Below are 15,198 nucleotides of genomic sequence, written 5' to 3'. Positions count from 1 at the left end.
CCTCACCGCCGGCTGTAGCACATAGTAGAGATAGGGTCAAGGTGTTGCCAGCCAATCCAGGTGTTTGGTACTGCCAGTGCCAGGACAGAGTAGATGAAAGGACCCCGACAGCTCATGTTTCCCTGCTGAATATTTCATGAGAGCCCTGTGGGCGGCTGCTGGTTCTCCTGCTGTGTGGCTCCCACACTGACCCTCTCCATCCCCCCCAGGACATGCTCATGCAGCTGGCGAAGGCGGTGGCCAGTGCCGCTGCCACTCTCGTGCTCAAATCCAAGAACGTGGCTCAGAAAACAGAGGACGCGGCTCTGCAGACACAGGTGATCGCTGCTGCCACCCAGTGTGCCCTCTCCACCTCCCAGCTGGTGGCCTGCACCAAGGTAAGCAGCAAAGTTAACCCTTGTCTCAGTGTGGCTGCAAGTATCACCTGGCTGTTGGCAGCTCCACGGTGGGGTCATAGGTGTGCCAGGACCACACTTGGGCAGGACATTTGGGGTCTGACACCAGAAGTGTGGGCTGCTTCAGGCTGGGATCCCTGCCAGTGTACCCAAGCATTGAATATCCTCTCTGGAGGAGCTGAATTTGCGGACAGTTGTCTCTGCACAGCTCTGGCAAGCAGCCCACCATGCTCACTGCCCAGCCTTTCTCCTCCCCTCCAGGTAGTGGCTCCCACAATCAGCTCCCCAGTCTGCCAGGAGCAGCTGATCGAGGCTGGCAAGTTGGTGGCCAAGTCGGCGGAAGGTTGTGTGGAGGCCTCCAAGGCAGCCACCAGTGATGACCAGCTCCTGAAGCAGGTGGGGGTGGCAGCCACAGCTGTCACCCAGGCGCTGAATGACCTTCTGCAGCACATCAAGCAGCACGCCTTGGGCGGGCAGCCCATTGGGCGCTACGACCAGGCCACTGACACCATCCTCAACGTCACCGAGAACATATTCAGCTCCATGGGCGATGCTGGTGAGAGTGGCTGATGGCACCCAGCACAGAGGGTGGTGGACAAGGAGCTATCAGGGAGCCCATGGGACTTGCTAACGGGCCACCCTTCCTTTCTCTCCCAGGGGAAATGGTGCGTCAGGCTCGTATTCTGGCCCAGGCTACCTCTGACCTCGTCAACGCCATCAAAGCTGATGCAGAGGGAGAGACGGACCTGGAGAACTCGCGCAAGCTGCTGAGCGCGGCCAAGATCCTGGCTGATGCCACTGCCAAGATGGTGGAGGCTGCAAAGGTCAGTGGTGCGGGGGGGATGGACTCTGCTTTGGTCACCAGCCCCATCCAGCACTGTTGGCTCGGTACTGCAGAGGGGACAAGCAGCCCCTGGATGGGGGACCAGTTCTCAGAGCAAGGCCCTGCACTGAGCTGAGGACCTATACAATGGAGTGGGGCTCCTCAGGCTGTGGGTGGTAGCAGAGAAGTTGCTGCTGAGCTCTCCTGGCAATGCTTTTGACATCTCCCCAGTAGTCAGGCTGTCTGGGGATGCTGCTCAGCATCAGGCCAATGCACAGCTGCTGCTTCATGAAGACAGTGGACTCCGATGGCCCCTGAAAGGTGTGATGGGTTTCCTGATTTCTCCAGGGAGCTGCAGCCCACCCAGACAGTGAGGAGCAGCAGCAGCGGCTCCGTGAGGCAGCAGAGGGGCTACGCATGGCGACCAACGCTGCAGCCCAGAATGCCATCAAGAAGAAGCTCGTGCACAAGCTAGAGGTGAGATGCTGGGCAAGGGGGAGAATGCTGGGCTGTGGAGGACGAGGCAGCACTGTCAGTGAGCAAGACCTGGCCAGGAGCTTCCACATCCCTGCACTTTCCAAAGGGATAAAATCATTTTCATGTACAGTGTCCATGCTGAACAGAGCCCTCGCTACTGCTTCTTTCCCGTCCTGTCCCATCTCTTGCATACACCATGTTGCTTTGGGACACTGGGCATTGAGGATGCTGGGGTGCCTCAGTATCGCAGGTGGAGGCAGAGGAGAAAAATTTAGGGGGTGATGAGCCCTGGTGTGTGGCAGGGGGACTCTGTCAGACTGCCCAGAGCTGACCCATTCCTTCCTCTGCCAGCACGCAGCCAAGCAAGCTGCCGCTTCCGCCACCCAGACCATCGCCGCCGCACAGCATGCAGCATCCTCCAACAAGAACCCTGCCGCACAGCAGCAGCTGGTGCAGAGCTGCAAGGTAAGGGCCCAGGCCTGATCCTGGGGTCTCCTGCACCACCTCTTACTGACCTTTCTCCCGTCAGCCATGCCAGGGCTTTGTGCTTGGCTGCAGCAGGCAGGAAGGACCTTGGGGTCCTCACACAGCTCCCCTGGGAGTTGATCTTTCAGTTACTGGACCTGGACTAGGTCTATCTCCTCCTGGCCTGTTGGACCTGTTGGAGAGGGTCCAGAGGAGGCCACCAAGATGATCAGAGAGCTGGAATAGCTCTGCTGTGAGGACAGGCTGAGAGAGTTGGGGTTGTTCAGCCTGGAGAACAGAAAGCTCCAGGGAGACCTTACTGCAGCCTTTCAGTACTTAAAAGGATGGGGACAGACATTTTAGCAGGGTCTGCTGTGATAGAACAAGTGGTGATAGTTTTAAACTGAAGGAGGGGAGATCCAGGCTGGACATGAGGAAGAAATGTTTTACACTGAGGGTGGTGACACACTGGCACAGGTTGCCCAGAGAGGTGGTCGATGCCCCATCCCTGGGGACACTCAATGCCAGGCTGGACGGGGCTCTGAGCCACCTGATCTGGGTGAAAATGTCCCTGCTCATTGCAGGAGGTTGAACTAAATGAGCTTTGAACATTCCTTCCAACCCAAACAGTTCTATGATTCTATGGCCAAGGCCCTCTGGTGATCCTCCTCTCTGGCAGGTGGTGGCAGAACAGATCCCAATGCTGGTGCAAGGCGTACGAGGAAGCCAGTCCCAGCCGGACAGCCCCAGCGCCCAGCTGGCTCTCATTGCTGCCAGCCAGAACTTCCTGCAGGTACTCGCGCCCCCCAGAGCCTCCTGCCTCAGCTCTGGCATTACAGCGTTCCTACTGCAACTGGGATACTGGGAAACCTATACGTGAGCAGCAGAGAGATGCTGCATGTTCATCCCCTTCTCACTGCTTTTTCTTTTGGTTTGGCAGCCTGGTGGGAAGATGGTAGCTGCAGCCAAGGCCACCGTCCCTACCATCACAGACCAAGCCTCCGCCATGCAGCTCAGCCAGTGTGCCAAGAACTTGGCCGCAGCTCTGGCTGAGCTCCGTACGGCTGCCCAGAAGGTGAGAGGCTGGGTCCTGTCCTGCAGTTGGACCCTGGCTGTGCAGAGCAGGGGGGACAGTGAGGGTGGCCCAATGACGGGTCATGGTCTCTGCTACAGCAGGGTGAGCTCAGCAGTTGCCTTGCTCACCTTCCATTCTCCTCCATCACAGGCTCAGGAGGCATGTGGACCCCTGGAGATAGACTCAGCACTGGGTCTGGTGCAGAGCCTGGAGAGGGACTTGCAGGAAGCCAAGGCAGCTGCCCGCGATGGCAAGCTCAAGCCTCTGCCAGGAGAGACGGTGAGGGCATGGGGAAGGGTGATGTGTGTGATGTAGGGTGGGCACTGTGGCAGGGGAACCCCCAGAAGGTGCGGCCCACCAGCAGTGTCCCCACTCATCCCCCTGCAGATGGAGAAATGTGCCCAGGACCTGGGAAACAGCACAAAAGCAGTCAGCTCTGCCATCGCTCACCTGCTGGGAGAGGTGGCCCAGGGCAACGAGAACTACACAGGTACTGGCTTCCACACCAGGGCTGGGAGAGGGGAAGGGGCTGTGCTGGCATCCACTGAGCTCTCCATCCCCGCAGGGATCGCTGCCCGAGAGGTGGCCCAGGCCCTGCGCTCGCTCAGCCAGGCTGCCCGCGGTGTGGCAGCCAGCACCCCCGACCCGCAGGCGCAGAGCGCCATGCTGGAGTGCGCCAGCGATGTCATGGATAAAGCCAACAACCTAATTGAGGAGGCGCGGAAAGCGGTGGCCAAGCCCGGTGACCCTGAGAGCCAGCAACGCCTGGCCCAGGTAGGGAGAATGGGTGCCCCTGTGCCCCCTGCCAGCCCTTGGGAAGGGTATGGGGTTGGCCGGGGGAAGGTGATCACTTTTTGCTTCTCCACAGGTGGCCAAAGCGGTGTCACAGGCCCTGAGCCGCTGCGTTAACTGCCTGCCAGGCCAGCGGGACGTGGATGCTGCCATCCGCATGGTGGGAGAGGCCAGCAAGAGGCTGCTCGCGGATTCGGTGAGCTGGGACAGGGCGGGAGGGAAGGGAGAAGCTTTGTAGGAATGTGAGCCGGTCTGTCCACACTGGGTTCTTCTCTAGTGTGTCCCTAAGCATATGCCAGATCTTCATCCTCCATCTCCATCCTTCTCACTGTCTCTCCTAACCCCTCTTCTTGCCTCCAGTTCCCTCCCAGCACCAAGACCTTCCAGGAGGCGCAGAGCCAGCTGAACCGGGCGGCCGCAGGGCTCAATCAGTCTGCCAATGAGCTGGTGCAGGCATCGCGTGGCACCCCTCAAGACCTGGCCAAGTCCTCTGGCAAATTTGGGCAGGACTTCAATGAGTTCCTGCAGGCAGGAGTGGAGATGGCCAGCTTGTCCCCGGTGAGAGCAAATACCTGTTGCGGGGTCCTGGGTATGGTGAGAGTTTTGGGATGCCTGAGAAGTTGGCTGACCACAGGTAGGGGTAGCCAGGTAGAGGTGGTTAGGGTTGCTGTTGGCCAACACAGCTGGTGAAATGGGGTCTGGAGCTGTGCAAAACTGCAGGAGCAGGGAGAAAGTGGCTTGTGTCAGTTCAGCGACCATTGCCACCATATCATCACTGTTGGCGGATGAGTTGTATGAAGGGAACTGGTTCAGCTTGAAAACCACTGGAGAAGACTAACAGTGGGCATGGAGATTGGAAAACTGCTGCAGGTAACTCTTCTTGGTGCCTTGCAGAATAAGGAAGACCAGGCACAGGTGGTGTCGAACTTGAAGAGCATCTCCATGTCCTCCAGCAAGCTGCTGCTGGCTGCAAAGGCGCTCTCCGCCGACCCCACAGCCCCCAACCTCAAGAATCAGCTGGCGGCAGCAGCACGGTAGGACAAACTGCTCCCTGTGAGCTGTAGCAGTGGGGCCGGGTGGTAGGGCTGGCCTTGATCCGTGGGTCTTTCTCCCTTGTCCATGTCAGGGCTGTGACCGACAGCATTAACCAGCTGATCACCATGTGCACCCAGCAGGCACCAGGCCAGAAGGAGTGTGACAATGCCCTGCGGGAGCTGGAGGTGAGAAGCTGCATCTTGCTGAGGGAGTGGAGGGGCTGGAATCGTGGGGAGGGGGAACCTGCATCCTACTGCAAGGGGCAAGAGGGAGCGAAGAGGAGGGGCACATGGAGGGCACGGACCCTTCCCTTGGATGTGACACTTGTGTTCCTGCAGACGGTGAAGGAGCTATTGGAGAACCCCACCCAAACCGTCAATGACATGTCCTACTTTAACTGCCTTGACAGCGTCATGGAGAACTCCAAGGTGAGCCCTGAGCCAGAAGTGGAGGTTTGGGAAGGATAAGGAAGGTTTGGGAAAGTCGTGGGGGCAAAGGGAAAGGTGATTCCTCCCCTGTTGGTGAACCACAGTGAGCTCTGAGCTTGGGAGCACTGTGGGAGCGGGAGGTGGTCTCCATAACTGACGTATGGTGTATCCTGCAGGTGCTGGGTGAGTCCATGGCCGGCATCTCCCAGAACGCCAAGAACAGCAAACTGCCTGAGTTTGGTGAATCCATCAGTGCCGCCTCCAAAGCTCTCTGTGGGCTGACGGAGGCAGCTGCCCAGGTGAGATGTATTCATCTCTGATGATGTCCCATCCCTGAGCACTACCTCTGGTTTGTAGTTGCCATACAGACCCCTCGCCTGGCCCTTTGGGGTGGTGCTACCGGTCTCTTCCACAGCCTGTGCCTGTTCTGAGCCTCCCTGCCATGTGCGAGCTTGCTCTCACCACCTCTCTCATGCTCCTAGGCTGCCTACCTCGTGGGGGTCTCAGACCCCAACAGCCAGGCTGGACAGCAGGGTTTGGTAGACCCCACTCAGTTTGCCAGAGCCAACCAAGCCATCCAGATGGCCTGCCAGAACCTGGTGGATCCTGCCTGTACCCAGTCCCAGGTGAGTATGAGATGGGTCACTGTTACGGCCATATTTTTGCACAAAAGGGATGAGGCTAGTGAGGAGAGCTGTGTCCCAAGAGCTGGCCAAAGTTATGGCTAGTATCTCATCAGGCGTCATCAGCCATACTGGGCACCAGCTGACAGCTTTGGTGCAATGGTAACAGTCCAGCTGAGGGATTGTATGGGTTGTGCAGGACCTTGGTGAACCTTCTTGGGTCCCAAGAGGGAACCATGCGGTCACTGGTCCCCCACGTGGGGTTGGTGGGAAGGGAGAGCTGTGGGGATGGGAAGAGATGGTGGATCCTACCTCACCCTGCTCTTCCCTGCAGGTGCTGTCAGCAGCCACCATCGTAGCGAAGCACACCTCAGCCCTGTGCAACACATGCCGCCTGGCCTCCTCCCGCACCGCCAACCCCGTGGCCAAGCGCCAGTTTGTCCAGTCGGCCAAGGAGGTGGCCAACAGCACCGCCAACCTGGTGAAGACCATCAAGGTGCAGTCTCCCTGCTGGGACACGGTGGTGGGGATGGAATTTGGGGTATGGCGGGGTCTGGATAACTGCCCTGGTCTCTCCACACCAGGCCCTCGATGGCGAGTTCAACGAAGAGAACCGGGAGCGGTGCCGTGCTGCCACTGCCCCTCTCATAGAGGCCGTGGATAACCTGACAGCCTTTGCCTCCAACCCAGAGTTTGCCACCGTTCCTGCTCAGATCAGCCCAGAGGTGGGATGCCACTGGGGCCAGGGGGATGTGGCTTGGCTGTGATGGGGGTTGCTGAAAGGTGGGGAGGAACTGTGTCTCCTCCCGAGCTTGGGATGGAGTCCCAGTATGGGTCTGGTGCCTTTGGGTGGTGTGATGGAGAGGTGGCAGCAAGCCCTGGGATTTGGGGGGCTGCTCTGCGTGAGGATTGCAGGAGAGGGAGTAACTTCCCATGCACAATCCCTGGCACACCTCAGCGACCCATTGTCTCCCTGTGCAGGGGCGCAGAGCCATGGAGCCCATTGTCTCTTCGGCCAAGACCATGCTGGAGAGCTCTGCCGGCCTCATCCAGACTGCCCGCTCTCTGGCTGTCAACCCCAAGGATCCACCACAGTGGTCAGTGCTGGCCGGTCACTCTCGCACCGTCTCAGACTCCATCAAGAAGCTGATCACCAACATGAGGTGAGGAGAGTACTGCCTCCTTGGCTGTGGCCTTGTCTGTGCTGGCAGGTACCCCTGCTCTGACCAAGCATCCCTGGGGATGTTTTGGCTCATCTTCTTGACCACTACCAGTCGTGGGGAGTCAAGGGATGGGATGAAAGACACTGTCCCTCTTGTCCTGCATGGGAGCTGCTCCTCCAGCCTTGTTGTGGGTGGATGGGAATGCATGCCAGTATATCCAGCCTCTATGATGCTGGTTTGCCCAAGGCTGGGAGAAGGATCCTGCTCACCAGCACCAGCCAAGGCTGGAGGCAGCGGGTTGGCATAATGCCTTCTAGTACTGGGCTGAAGAGGCCTGGAGAAGAGAAGGCTCCAGGGAGACCTTATTGTGGCCTTTCAGGACTTAAATGGAGCCTGTAAGAAACATGGGGACAGACTTTTTAGCAGAGCCTGTTGCGATAGGACAAGTGGTGATAGTTTTAAACTAAAGGAGGGGAGATTCAGACTAGGCATACGGAAGAAATTTTTTACAATAAGGATGGTAAAATACTGGCCCAGGTTGCCCAGAGAGGTGGTTGATGCCCCATCCCTGGAGACATTCAAGGCCAGGTTGACAGGGCTGTGAGCAACCTGATCTAGTTGCAGATTGCAGGGGGGTTGGACTAGATGATCTTTGAATAGCTTCCAAGCCAAGCTATTCTATGATTCTATGATCCGTCTGTCATGCAGGGACAAAGCTCCAGGACAGCGGGAGTGTGACGAGGCCATCGAAGTGCTGAACAGATGCATGCGGGAGGTGGACCAGGCCTCCCTCGCTGCCATCAGCCAGCAGCTGGCCCCCCGAGAAGATATCTCCCAGGAGGTGGGTCAGGGATGCACTGCTGCAAACTCAGCAGGGGCAGGCTGCCTTCCCCAGCAGTGTGCAGTGACCCCAGCCCTGCTTCAGCCTCACACAACATTCTCTCTTTGTAACAGGCTCTGCACAACCAGATGATCACTGCTGTCCAGGAGATCAGCAACCTGATCGAGCCCGTGGCCAGCGCAGCACGGGCTGAGGCCTCACAGCTGGGACACAAGGTAACCCAAGGATGGGGAGCTGCTGATGGGCTGCTCAGTGGATGTCAGGAGCTCACGGTTTGGGGGAAAAGGCACAAGGCAGCCAGGGTTGGAAGCTGCTTATGCTGACACTACTCTTCTCTAGGTATCCCAGATGGCTCAGTACTTTGAGCCGCTGATTATGGCAGCAATCGGCGCTGCCTCCAAAACACCCAACCACCAGCAGCAGATGAACCTCCTGGACCAGACCAAAACACTGGCTGAATCTGCACTGCAGATGCTGTACACGGCCAAGGAGGCTGGTGGGAACCCCAAGGTGAGCAGGAGGGGCACATGTCTGTGGTGTGCACCACTTCACGTGGGGGTGCCCTGTGGTGCACAAGCGTGTGCTGGATGTGGAAACCTGGAGTAAGTGTGCAGCATCCCTGTTGGGAGATCAGCTGCTGCCTACATTCCCTCACTATGTCTTGCCCTTGCAGCAAGCTGCCCATACCCAGGAGGCTCTGGAGGAGGCCGTGCAGATGATGAAGGAAGCAGTGGAGGACCTGACCACCACCCTGAATGAGGCAGCCAGTGCTGCAGGTGTCGTGGGGGGCATGGTGGACTCCATCACCCAGGCCATCAACCAGGTGAGTGCAGTGAGGAGTGGACCTGGCCAGGGCTGGGGATAGGGGAGAGGAAAGCTCAAAGTCGAAACTTACAAGGAATCTGGGCTGGGCCTGGAGCCAGAGTCTCACAATGGTCTTTTACAGCTGGACGAGGTGCCGATGGGCGAGCCGGAGGGGTCCTTTGTGGACTACCAGACCACGATGGTGAAGACAGCCAAGGCCATCGCAGTGACTGTGCAGGAGATGGTGGGTGCAAGCAAGCCTGTCACTGCGGAAAACACTGCCTGCCACCCAGGCAGGGCGGTTATCCTCCTTGCTTCCCCATTCACAGTGTAGGGCCCTTCCAACTCCTGCTTCTTCTTCCATCGGCAGGTCACCAAATCCACCACCAACCCAGATGAGCTGGGCATACTCGCCAACCAGCTCACCAACGACTATGGACAGCTGGCACAAGAAGCCAAGCTGGCTGCGCTCACTGCTGAAAATGAAGAGGTACAAGCATGGAGGGCACTCCTGGAGTGTGCTGTGGGGCAGAGCAGGGTGTGATGAGTGTAAGAGCAGAGGAGAGCGACACTCAAATCTCCCATCAGAGCTGGGGACAGGCAGCATTCACACCTTCCCTGCAACACGGTGTGGAAACACGCAGCAAAGCCATGTTTCCTTTTTTCCCCTCCTGAGTGGGGGGATTGGGAGAGAGGAGCTGCGCAAAGGTTGCTGGTGTTTCCTGGAGGGTATCCTCGATGTGGAGCTTCATTCCCTGCTGGCTCTCTCATACATGTGTTCGTCTACAGATCGGCTCCCACATCAAGCGTCGGGTGCAGGAGCTGGGTCACGGCTGTGCTGCCCTGGTGACCAAGGCTGGAGCCCTGCAATGCAGCCCCAGCGATGCCTACACCAAGAAGGAGCTGATAGAGAGCGCACGCAAGGTTTCCGAGAAGGTAAATGGTCCAGAGAGAGGGGTGGTGGTGTGGTCAGGTGGGAGGGATGCTGGATTGAGCCACGTGCCCTTGCAGCCACCACACTGGGTTCTTCCCTGGTTGTGTTTGGCTCTGTTGGGTCTTGCAGCCACAATCACCCTGCCCAGCTGGCAGGATGGAGGATGGATCCCCCTCTCCAGACACTGTAACAGCAGCTGGTGCTGTGATGGGTGGGTGTGACATCCAGGGACTGCCTGCTGATGTTCTCATGGTGACCTGCCAGGGTAGGCTGATCGACACACTGCTGGCAGCCCAGGGCTCTCCAGATCAGCTCTTGCAGTGGTGGGCATAGCCTTTGCTGTGTCTCCAGCCAAGCCAGCAGCTCATGCTGGGTAATCAGTCTCCCCACCATCTATTGCTGGTGTGGAAAGCATCCTGTCCATCAGTCAATCTAAAGAATGTGCTTCTGAATCACATATGAAAACATGGCTAAAAAACTCTTGTGGATAAGGGCAGCGATAGAGCAACAAGGCTCATAAGCAAGAGTAGAAAAGCAAGACTTGTTCATAGTGCCTGACACATGCCTGCATGCTCAGGACCATCTGCAGGTCCTTCCTTTCCAAGGCTGTTTTCCATCAGGAAACTTCTATGAGTACTTGCCCAAGTACAGAAATAGAGTTTAGCAGCTAAAGAAGGAATGAGCTGCCATGTTCTAATGTCCATCGTGCAAACCTTACTCATTTGGAAACTAGCGGAGTCCAAAATCTTCTGGGCCCCCGAACACGATAGGTACAGTGTAAAAACAAATAAGTAGAAGTCAAAAAGGAGTGTCCAGACCATGCGATTCCAATTCCTTAGTGTGAAGCGTCACCATCCTGGGAGGTGCTGGAGGAATGTGCAGTGGGGGTTTCCTGAACCTGCTCTGCTCCCCAGTCACTCTGCTTGTACCCCGCAGGTGTCTCACGTGCTGGCAGCCCTGCAGGCTGGGAACCGCGGGACACAAGCTTGCATCACAGCAGCCAGCGCTGTCTCCGGCATCATTGCTGACCTAGACACCACCATCATGTTTGCCACGGCAGGAACCCTCAACCGGGAGAACTCAGAGACCTTTGCTGACCACAGGTACCAGGACACTTCAGCCCCTGCTTAGTCAGAGGTGGGGGGTCAGACTGTGTCCCATGGTCTCCAGTGTTTCTGAGCTGTGGACCAGCTCCAAGGAGAGCTACAAGTTCAGATCACACTGGCTCAGTTTCCCCTTCAGCTTATGCATACAAAAGGCAGAGTCCACAGTATCTGTACACCCCAAGGACCATGTGTGCGTGTAGAGGTCTGTGTCCTCTCTGACTACCTTCTTGTCCCCAGGGAGGGCATCTTGAAGACAGCCAAGGCACTGGTGGAGGACACCAAGGTGTTAGTGCAAAATGCCACAGCCAGCCAGGAGAAGCTAGCCCAGGCTGCCCAGTCCTCTGTGTCCACCATCACTCGCTTGGCAGAGGTGGTGAAGCTGGGTGCTGCCAGCCTGGGATCTGAAGACCCAGAGACTCAGGTGGGATGGAGTGTGTAGGGTGAATGGAGGCTGCTCGTAGCTTGCTTGAAGGGGTTGCAGGTTGCATGTGTCATGTGGTGCCCTGGCATCCTATGTGTTGTGGAGAGGGCTGGCTGGGCTTTTTCTGGTTCTGGTTGAGCTGGACTCGCTGTGTGCCCAAATTTCTCACTGATGGGCCACACCACCTCTAGCCCGAGTGTGACTGTAGCCATGCCATTGCCCCGGTCTTGCTCTCCCCAGGTGGTCCTGATCAATGCTGTGAAGGATGTGGCCAAGGCACTTGGAGACCTGATTGGTGCCACCAAGGCAGCTGCTGGCAAAGCTGGGGATGACCCTGCTGTCTACCAGCTGAAGAACTCTGCCAAGGTCTGAGCTGGGTGTGATGGGAAGGGGGGCTGGAGAAAGAGCAGGGGGACTTCTCTGCCTGTATAGGGACAGTCAGAGCAAGGGGGAGGGAGTGATACATAAAAGGTGGGACACAAGATGCAGAGGCGGCATTGGTAGGAGAACAAGGTGAGGTGGTGTGGGTGGAGCATTGGGACAGGGCTGTTTTGGACCAAGCAATGAGGGAGGAACAGGTGCCGGCAGCAGCCCAGAGCTTGTGTGGGGCTTCACCTCGCTCTCTTCTTCCTTCTACAGGTGATGGTGACAAACGTCACTTCCTTGCTGAAGACCGTGAAGGCCGTCGAGGATGAGGCCACAAAGGGAACTCGGGCGCTGGAGGCCACAATCGAGCACATACGCCAGGAGCTGGCGGTGAGTACAGCCGTGGTGCTGTGACTGCTGTCCCTCCTGCCCACTGCCCCAGGACTCACTGCTGCATCTCGCCTTGCAGGTCTTCTCCTCCCCTGTGCCTCCTGCCAAGGTCTCCACGCCAGAGGACTTCATCCGTATGACGAAAGGCATCACGATGGCCACAGCCAAAGCAGTAGCCGCTGGCAACTCATGTCGGCAGGAGGACGTCATCGCCACGGCCAACCTGAGCCGCCGTGCCATCGCAGATATGCTGCGCGCCTGCAAGGTGGGGCAGGCAGGGGACGTGCATCTAGCACGGGTTTGTGGGTGCCAGCAGGGATGGTGCTGGATGTGATTTGGGGCTTCCCTGTCTCTGGGTTCCAGGAAGCTGCCTACCACCCGGAGGTGAGCGGGGATGTGCGGCAGCGGGCGCTGCGCTTTGGCAAGGAGTGTGCTGATGGCTACCTGGAGCTGCTGGAGCACGTGCTGGTGGTGAGTATCCCCGCCCCCCTTCCCAGGGTGGGCAGAGGTTGCCCATGGATGCCAGGGTTGTCCCCAAATCCCCAAGGTCCTCCGGGCTCTATGTTTCCTCCTGCTGAGGTCTCTGCACGATCCCCTTCACGGTGCAGAGCGTGTGGCCAAGCCCTGCCGTGGAAGCAGATGTCAGAGAGATGAACAGGCTCTGAAGAAAGGTATTTGGCTAACAACAGATGGAGATTAAATGGCCATAAACAAATAGAGGCTGGAAATTTGACAACATGGGAGCAAAATCCTGAAGCAGCTTCCAGTAAAAGTGGTGGGAGTAAGAGACTTCAGGCAGTGTGAAAACAGAGCTCGTTAACCTCGTGGCAGAGTGGGAGATGGGCAATAGCAGAGGTGATGACTGCAAGCACCAGCTGCACCCTTTTGATCTGATCTTCCTCTGAGTCCTCCAGAGGACTTCAGCTGGGCTGCTTTAATTAGCTGTCCTACAAGATAAGTGCAACTCAGAGGCAAATTGGGACCATAAAGCGGTAGAAAGGATCCAGTGAGATCCTTCCAGTGGTTTGTATTCTTGGCGAGGTCACAGAAGTGGAGTAAAGGACACTGGAAGCATGCATAGATCCAGCCCACAGAGCTGCCAGGGCCCTCAGACTGAGGTCAGGAAAAAGTCTGAGGGCAAGTAAGCCCTGCAGCAAGGTTTCACTAACCTGGTTAGAAGTACTTCATGAGAATCTCTTGTTCAGGTCCACCAGGTACCAGGTGGTGAGCTCTGACTGCGGTTTCCTGCAGGGAAAGACACTTTAGGCAGAAGGTAACCAGTGCTGGCAGCACAAAGAGAAGGCAGGAGGGAATCGATGGCTAGAAATTGAAGCTGGGCAGCGATGAAGGGTGGTTTTATCCACAGGAGTTAACCACAGGGGTGCAGTTCCAAGGGGAGCAGTGAGTTTTCTGTCCACTGCATCTAGATCAAATGTCTGTCTGGAAGATGCTTTAGCAACACGTAAGTCATGGCAGCCAAGGCAGGAGTGCTGAGGAGAAATTCTCTGGCTGACCTGTTAACAGATGATTCGGGCTAATTAATGACTCCGTGTGGCAGTGCCTGAGGTCAGCCTGCTTGCAGGAACATGCTATTCCACTGCATTTTGGGTGTAACTGTCCAGCTGCCACGTGACGTCTCTTGAATACCATATGTTGGTACATCCCATGAAATGCTCACTGGAGGTTCATCTTAGTAAGCTCGAAGCCTCCAGGGTGCCCTCAGCTCCAGACAGGAATCATTTAGCAGTTTTAAACATGTTGTCAGAGCAGAGAGCAGACTTAATAACGTGGCGTTTGGTCTGGATGCACTTAATGAGGGTAAACCAGCCCTCACTGTGTGCCGCCAGCTCAGGGACTCTGAGTGCAGCTCTGGTGACTTTGCTGGGATGGCCCCACACAAGTCCAGGATAAAGCCATGACCGCCCTGCCAGCTTCCACAGCACTCTGGTCTGCGACGGCAGGAACGAAGCTCTTGGGTCTCGTTTATCAGGGAGCAGCAGGTTCCTGGAAAGCGGTGAGCAGGAAGGATGTATGGGAACAGGGGTGACAGATGTGATGCTGCCTCGCTACCCAGCAGCACCAAGTTCACATTTGTACACTGGGTCCTCTGGAGAACCACTGCCTTGCACAGAGTATGAACAAGCATGATTAGTGTTTAAGAAAGAGGGTTATTTGGCTTGGGATGGAAAACGTGGCTCTCGGCAGAGGAGTGGGAAAGCCTGCATATTTCACTGGGGAGGGGAAGGAATTTGAACCTCCACAGGGACTTGGTATTTGGTAACAATAGGTCTCTCCCTCCAAAAGCAGAGAAGTCTGGTGGCTAAAAACTGCAGTGAAGCATTTTGTGAGGAGAAATAAGGTGCAAAGGGGGGGCAAGGAGGAGAGCAGCTCCGTGGCTGCTCTGGGCGTAGGTGGCTCTTCTGGCCCTGGAGCCTCGTCCAGGCATTCCAGCTCCCCTGGCCCTGCGAGGGTGAAGTATGAGCTAATGATGGCAGCACAGCTTTCCACCCAGGACCTCTGATCCTTCATTCCCACCTCTCCTCTCTTGGCTCCTCTTCACCCTCCACCAGAGAGCACCCACCTCCCCCTGATCCCCAGCACCCGCGTGTCCTGGCCAGGGTGTTCACTGCTTTCTTCTCTCTCTTCTCCTTCCCTCCCTGTCAGCCGGTGAGTAAGGCAACATTGGGGTGCCTGCTGATATCTAACCTCAGCATGTGCCTTGCTCACAGTGTGTCTGCGTGCCCAGTCTGGCACTGGGGTGGTATGTGCAAGGACCCCACGGTCTGTGTGTATGTACTCACACCTGCTCTGGCTCATGGGCAGCTGCCGCCTCTGCGGTGCGAGTTGGGCCAGTGGTGAGCTCTGCTTGTGCATACGGACCCTGTGTGTGTGCACAGGTGTGTGCTGTGGTGTGTGCATGTGTGTGTCCCCCACCTCAGTGTAGGAGCCCTGTGGCTCTGCCAACCACCTTGCACTGGTGGGACCAGCCCTTCTGAGCTGGGATGTGGCTCCAGGGTTCCCCGCTTTGTCCAGCTTGTTTGCAGACAAATCTCCAAAATG

General features: G+C 57.1%; 1 protein-coding gene across 3 annotated transcripts in view; it reads left to right on the top strand.

Annotated features, from left to right (window-relative positions):
* The window catches only part of TLN1 (talin 1), a 37,377-nt gene that overhangs the window by 17,405 nt on the left and 4,774 nt on the right, over positions 1–15,198 (top strand). For 2 of the 3 annotated variants that reach the window (XM_082074077.1, XM_082074075.1), the window contains exons 18-50: positions 210–377; positions 657–951; positions 1,053–1,219; positions 1,567–1,695; positions 2,047–2,160; positions 2,840–2,953; positions 3,101–3,235; positions 3,386–3,514; positions 3,623–3,725; positions 3,801–4,009; positions 4,104–4,223; positions 4,388–4,585; positions 4,922–5,061; positions 5,154–5,247; positions 5,401–5,490; positions 5,667–5,789; positions 5,973–6,116; positions 6,448–6,609; positions 6,698–6,838; positions 7,095–7,276; positions 7,985–8,117; positions 8,231–8,332; positions 8,457–8,627; positions 8,791–8,940; positions 9,064–9,165; positions 9,292–9,411; positions 9,711–9,857; positions 10,792–10,958; positions 11,199–11,382; positions 11,623–11,748; positions 12,022–12,138; positions 12,218–12,403; positions 12,502–12,609. In XM_082074077.1, the coding sequence (XP_081930203.1) occupies positions 210–377; positions 657–951; positions 1,053–1,219; positions 1,567–1,695; positions 2,047–2,160; positions 2,840–2,953; positions 3,101–3,235; positions 3,386–3,514; positions 3,623–3,725; positions 3,801–4,009; positions 4,104–4,223; positions 4,388–4,585; positions 4,922–5,061; positions 5,154–5,247; positions 5,401–5,490; positions 5,667–5,789; positions 5,973–6,116; positions 6,448–6,609; positions 6,698–6,838; positions 7,095–7,276; positions 7,985–8,117; positions 8,231–8,332; positions 8,457–8,627; positions 8,791–8,940; positions 9,064–9,165; positions 9,292–9,411; positions 9,711–9,857; positions 10,792–10,958; positions 11,199–11,382; positions 11,623–11,748; positions 12,022–12,138; positions 12,218–12,403; positions 12,502–12,609 (4,770 nt within the window). The remainder of the gene's footprint in view (positions 1–209; positions 378–656; positions 952–1,052; positions 1,220–1,566; positions 1,696–2,046; positions 2,161–2,839; positions 2,954–3,100; positions 3,236–3,385; positions 3,515–3,622; positions 3,726–3,800; positions 4,010–4,103; positions 4,224–4,387; positions 4,586–4,921; positions 5,062–5,153; positions 5,248–5,400; positions 5,491–5,666; positions 5,790–5,972; positions 6,117–6,447; positions 6,610–6,697; positions 6,839–7,094; positions 7,277–7,984; positions 8,118–8,230; positions 8,333–8,456; positions 8,628–8,790; positions 8,941–9,063; positions 9,166–9,291; positions 9,412–9,710; positions 9,858–10,791; positions 10,959–11,198; positions 11,383–11,622; positions 11,749–12,021; positions 12,139–12,217; positions 12,404–12,501; positions 12,610–15,198) is intronic. The other variant, XM_082074076.1, reaches the window with a different exon arrangement.

This window comes from Streptopelia decaocto (genome assembly GCF_964273445.1).
Source record: "Streptopelia decaocto genome assembly, chromosome: Z".
NCBI lineage: Eukaryota > Metazoa > Chordata > Aves > Columbiformes > Columbidae > Streptopelia > Streptopelia decaocto.
Note: the sequence above shows the minus strand (reverse complement) of the source record. Positions and strands in the feature narration are given on the sequence as shown.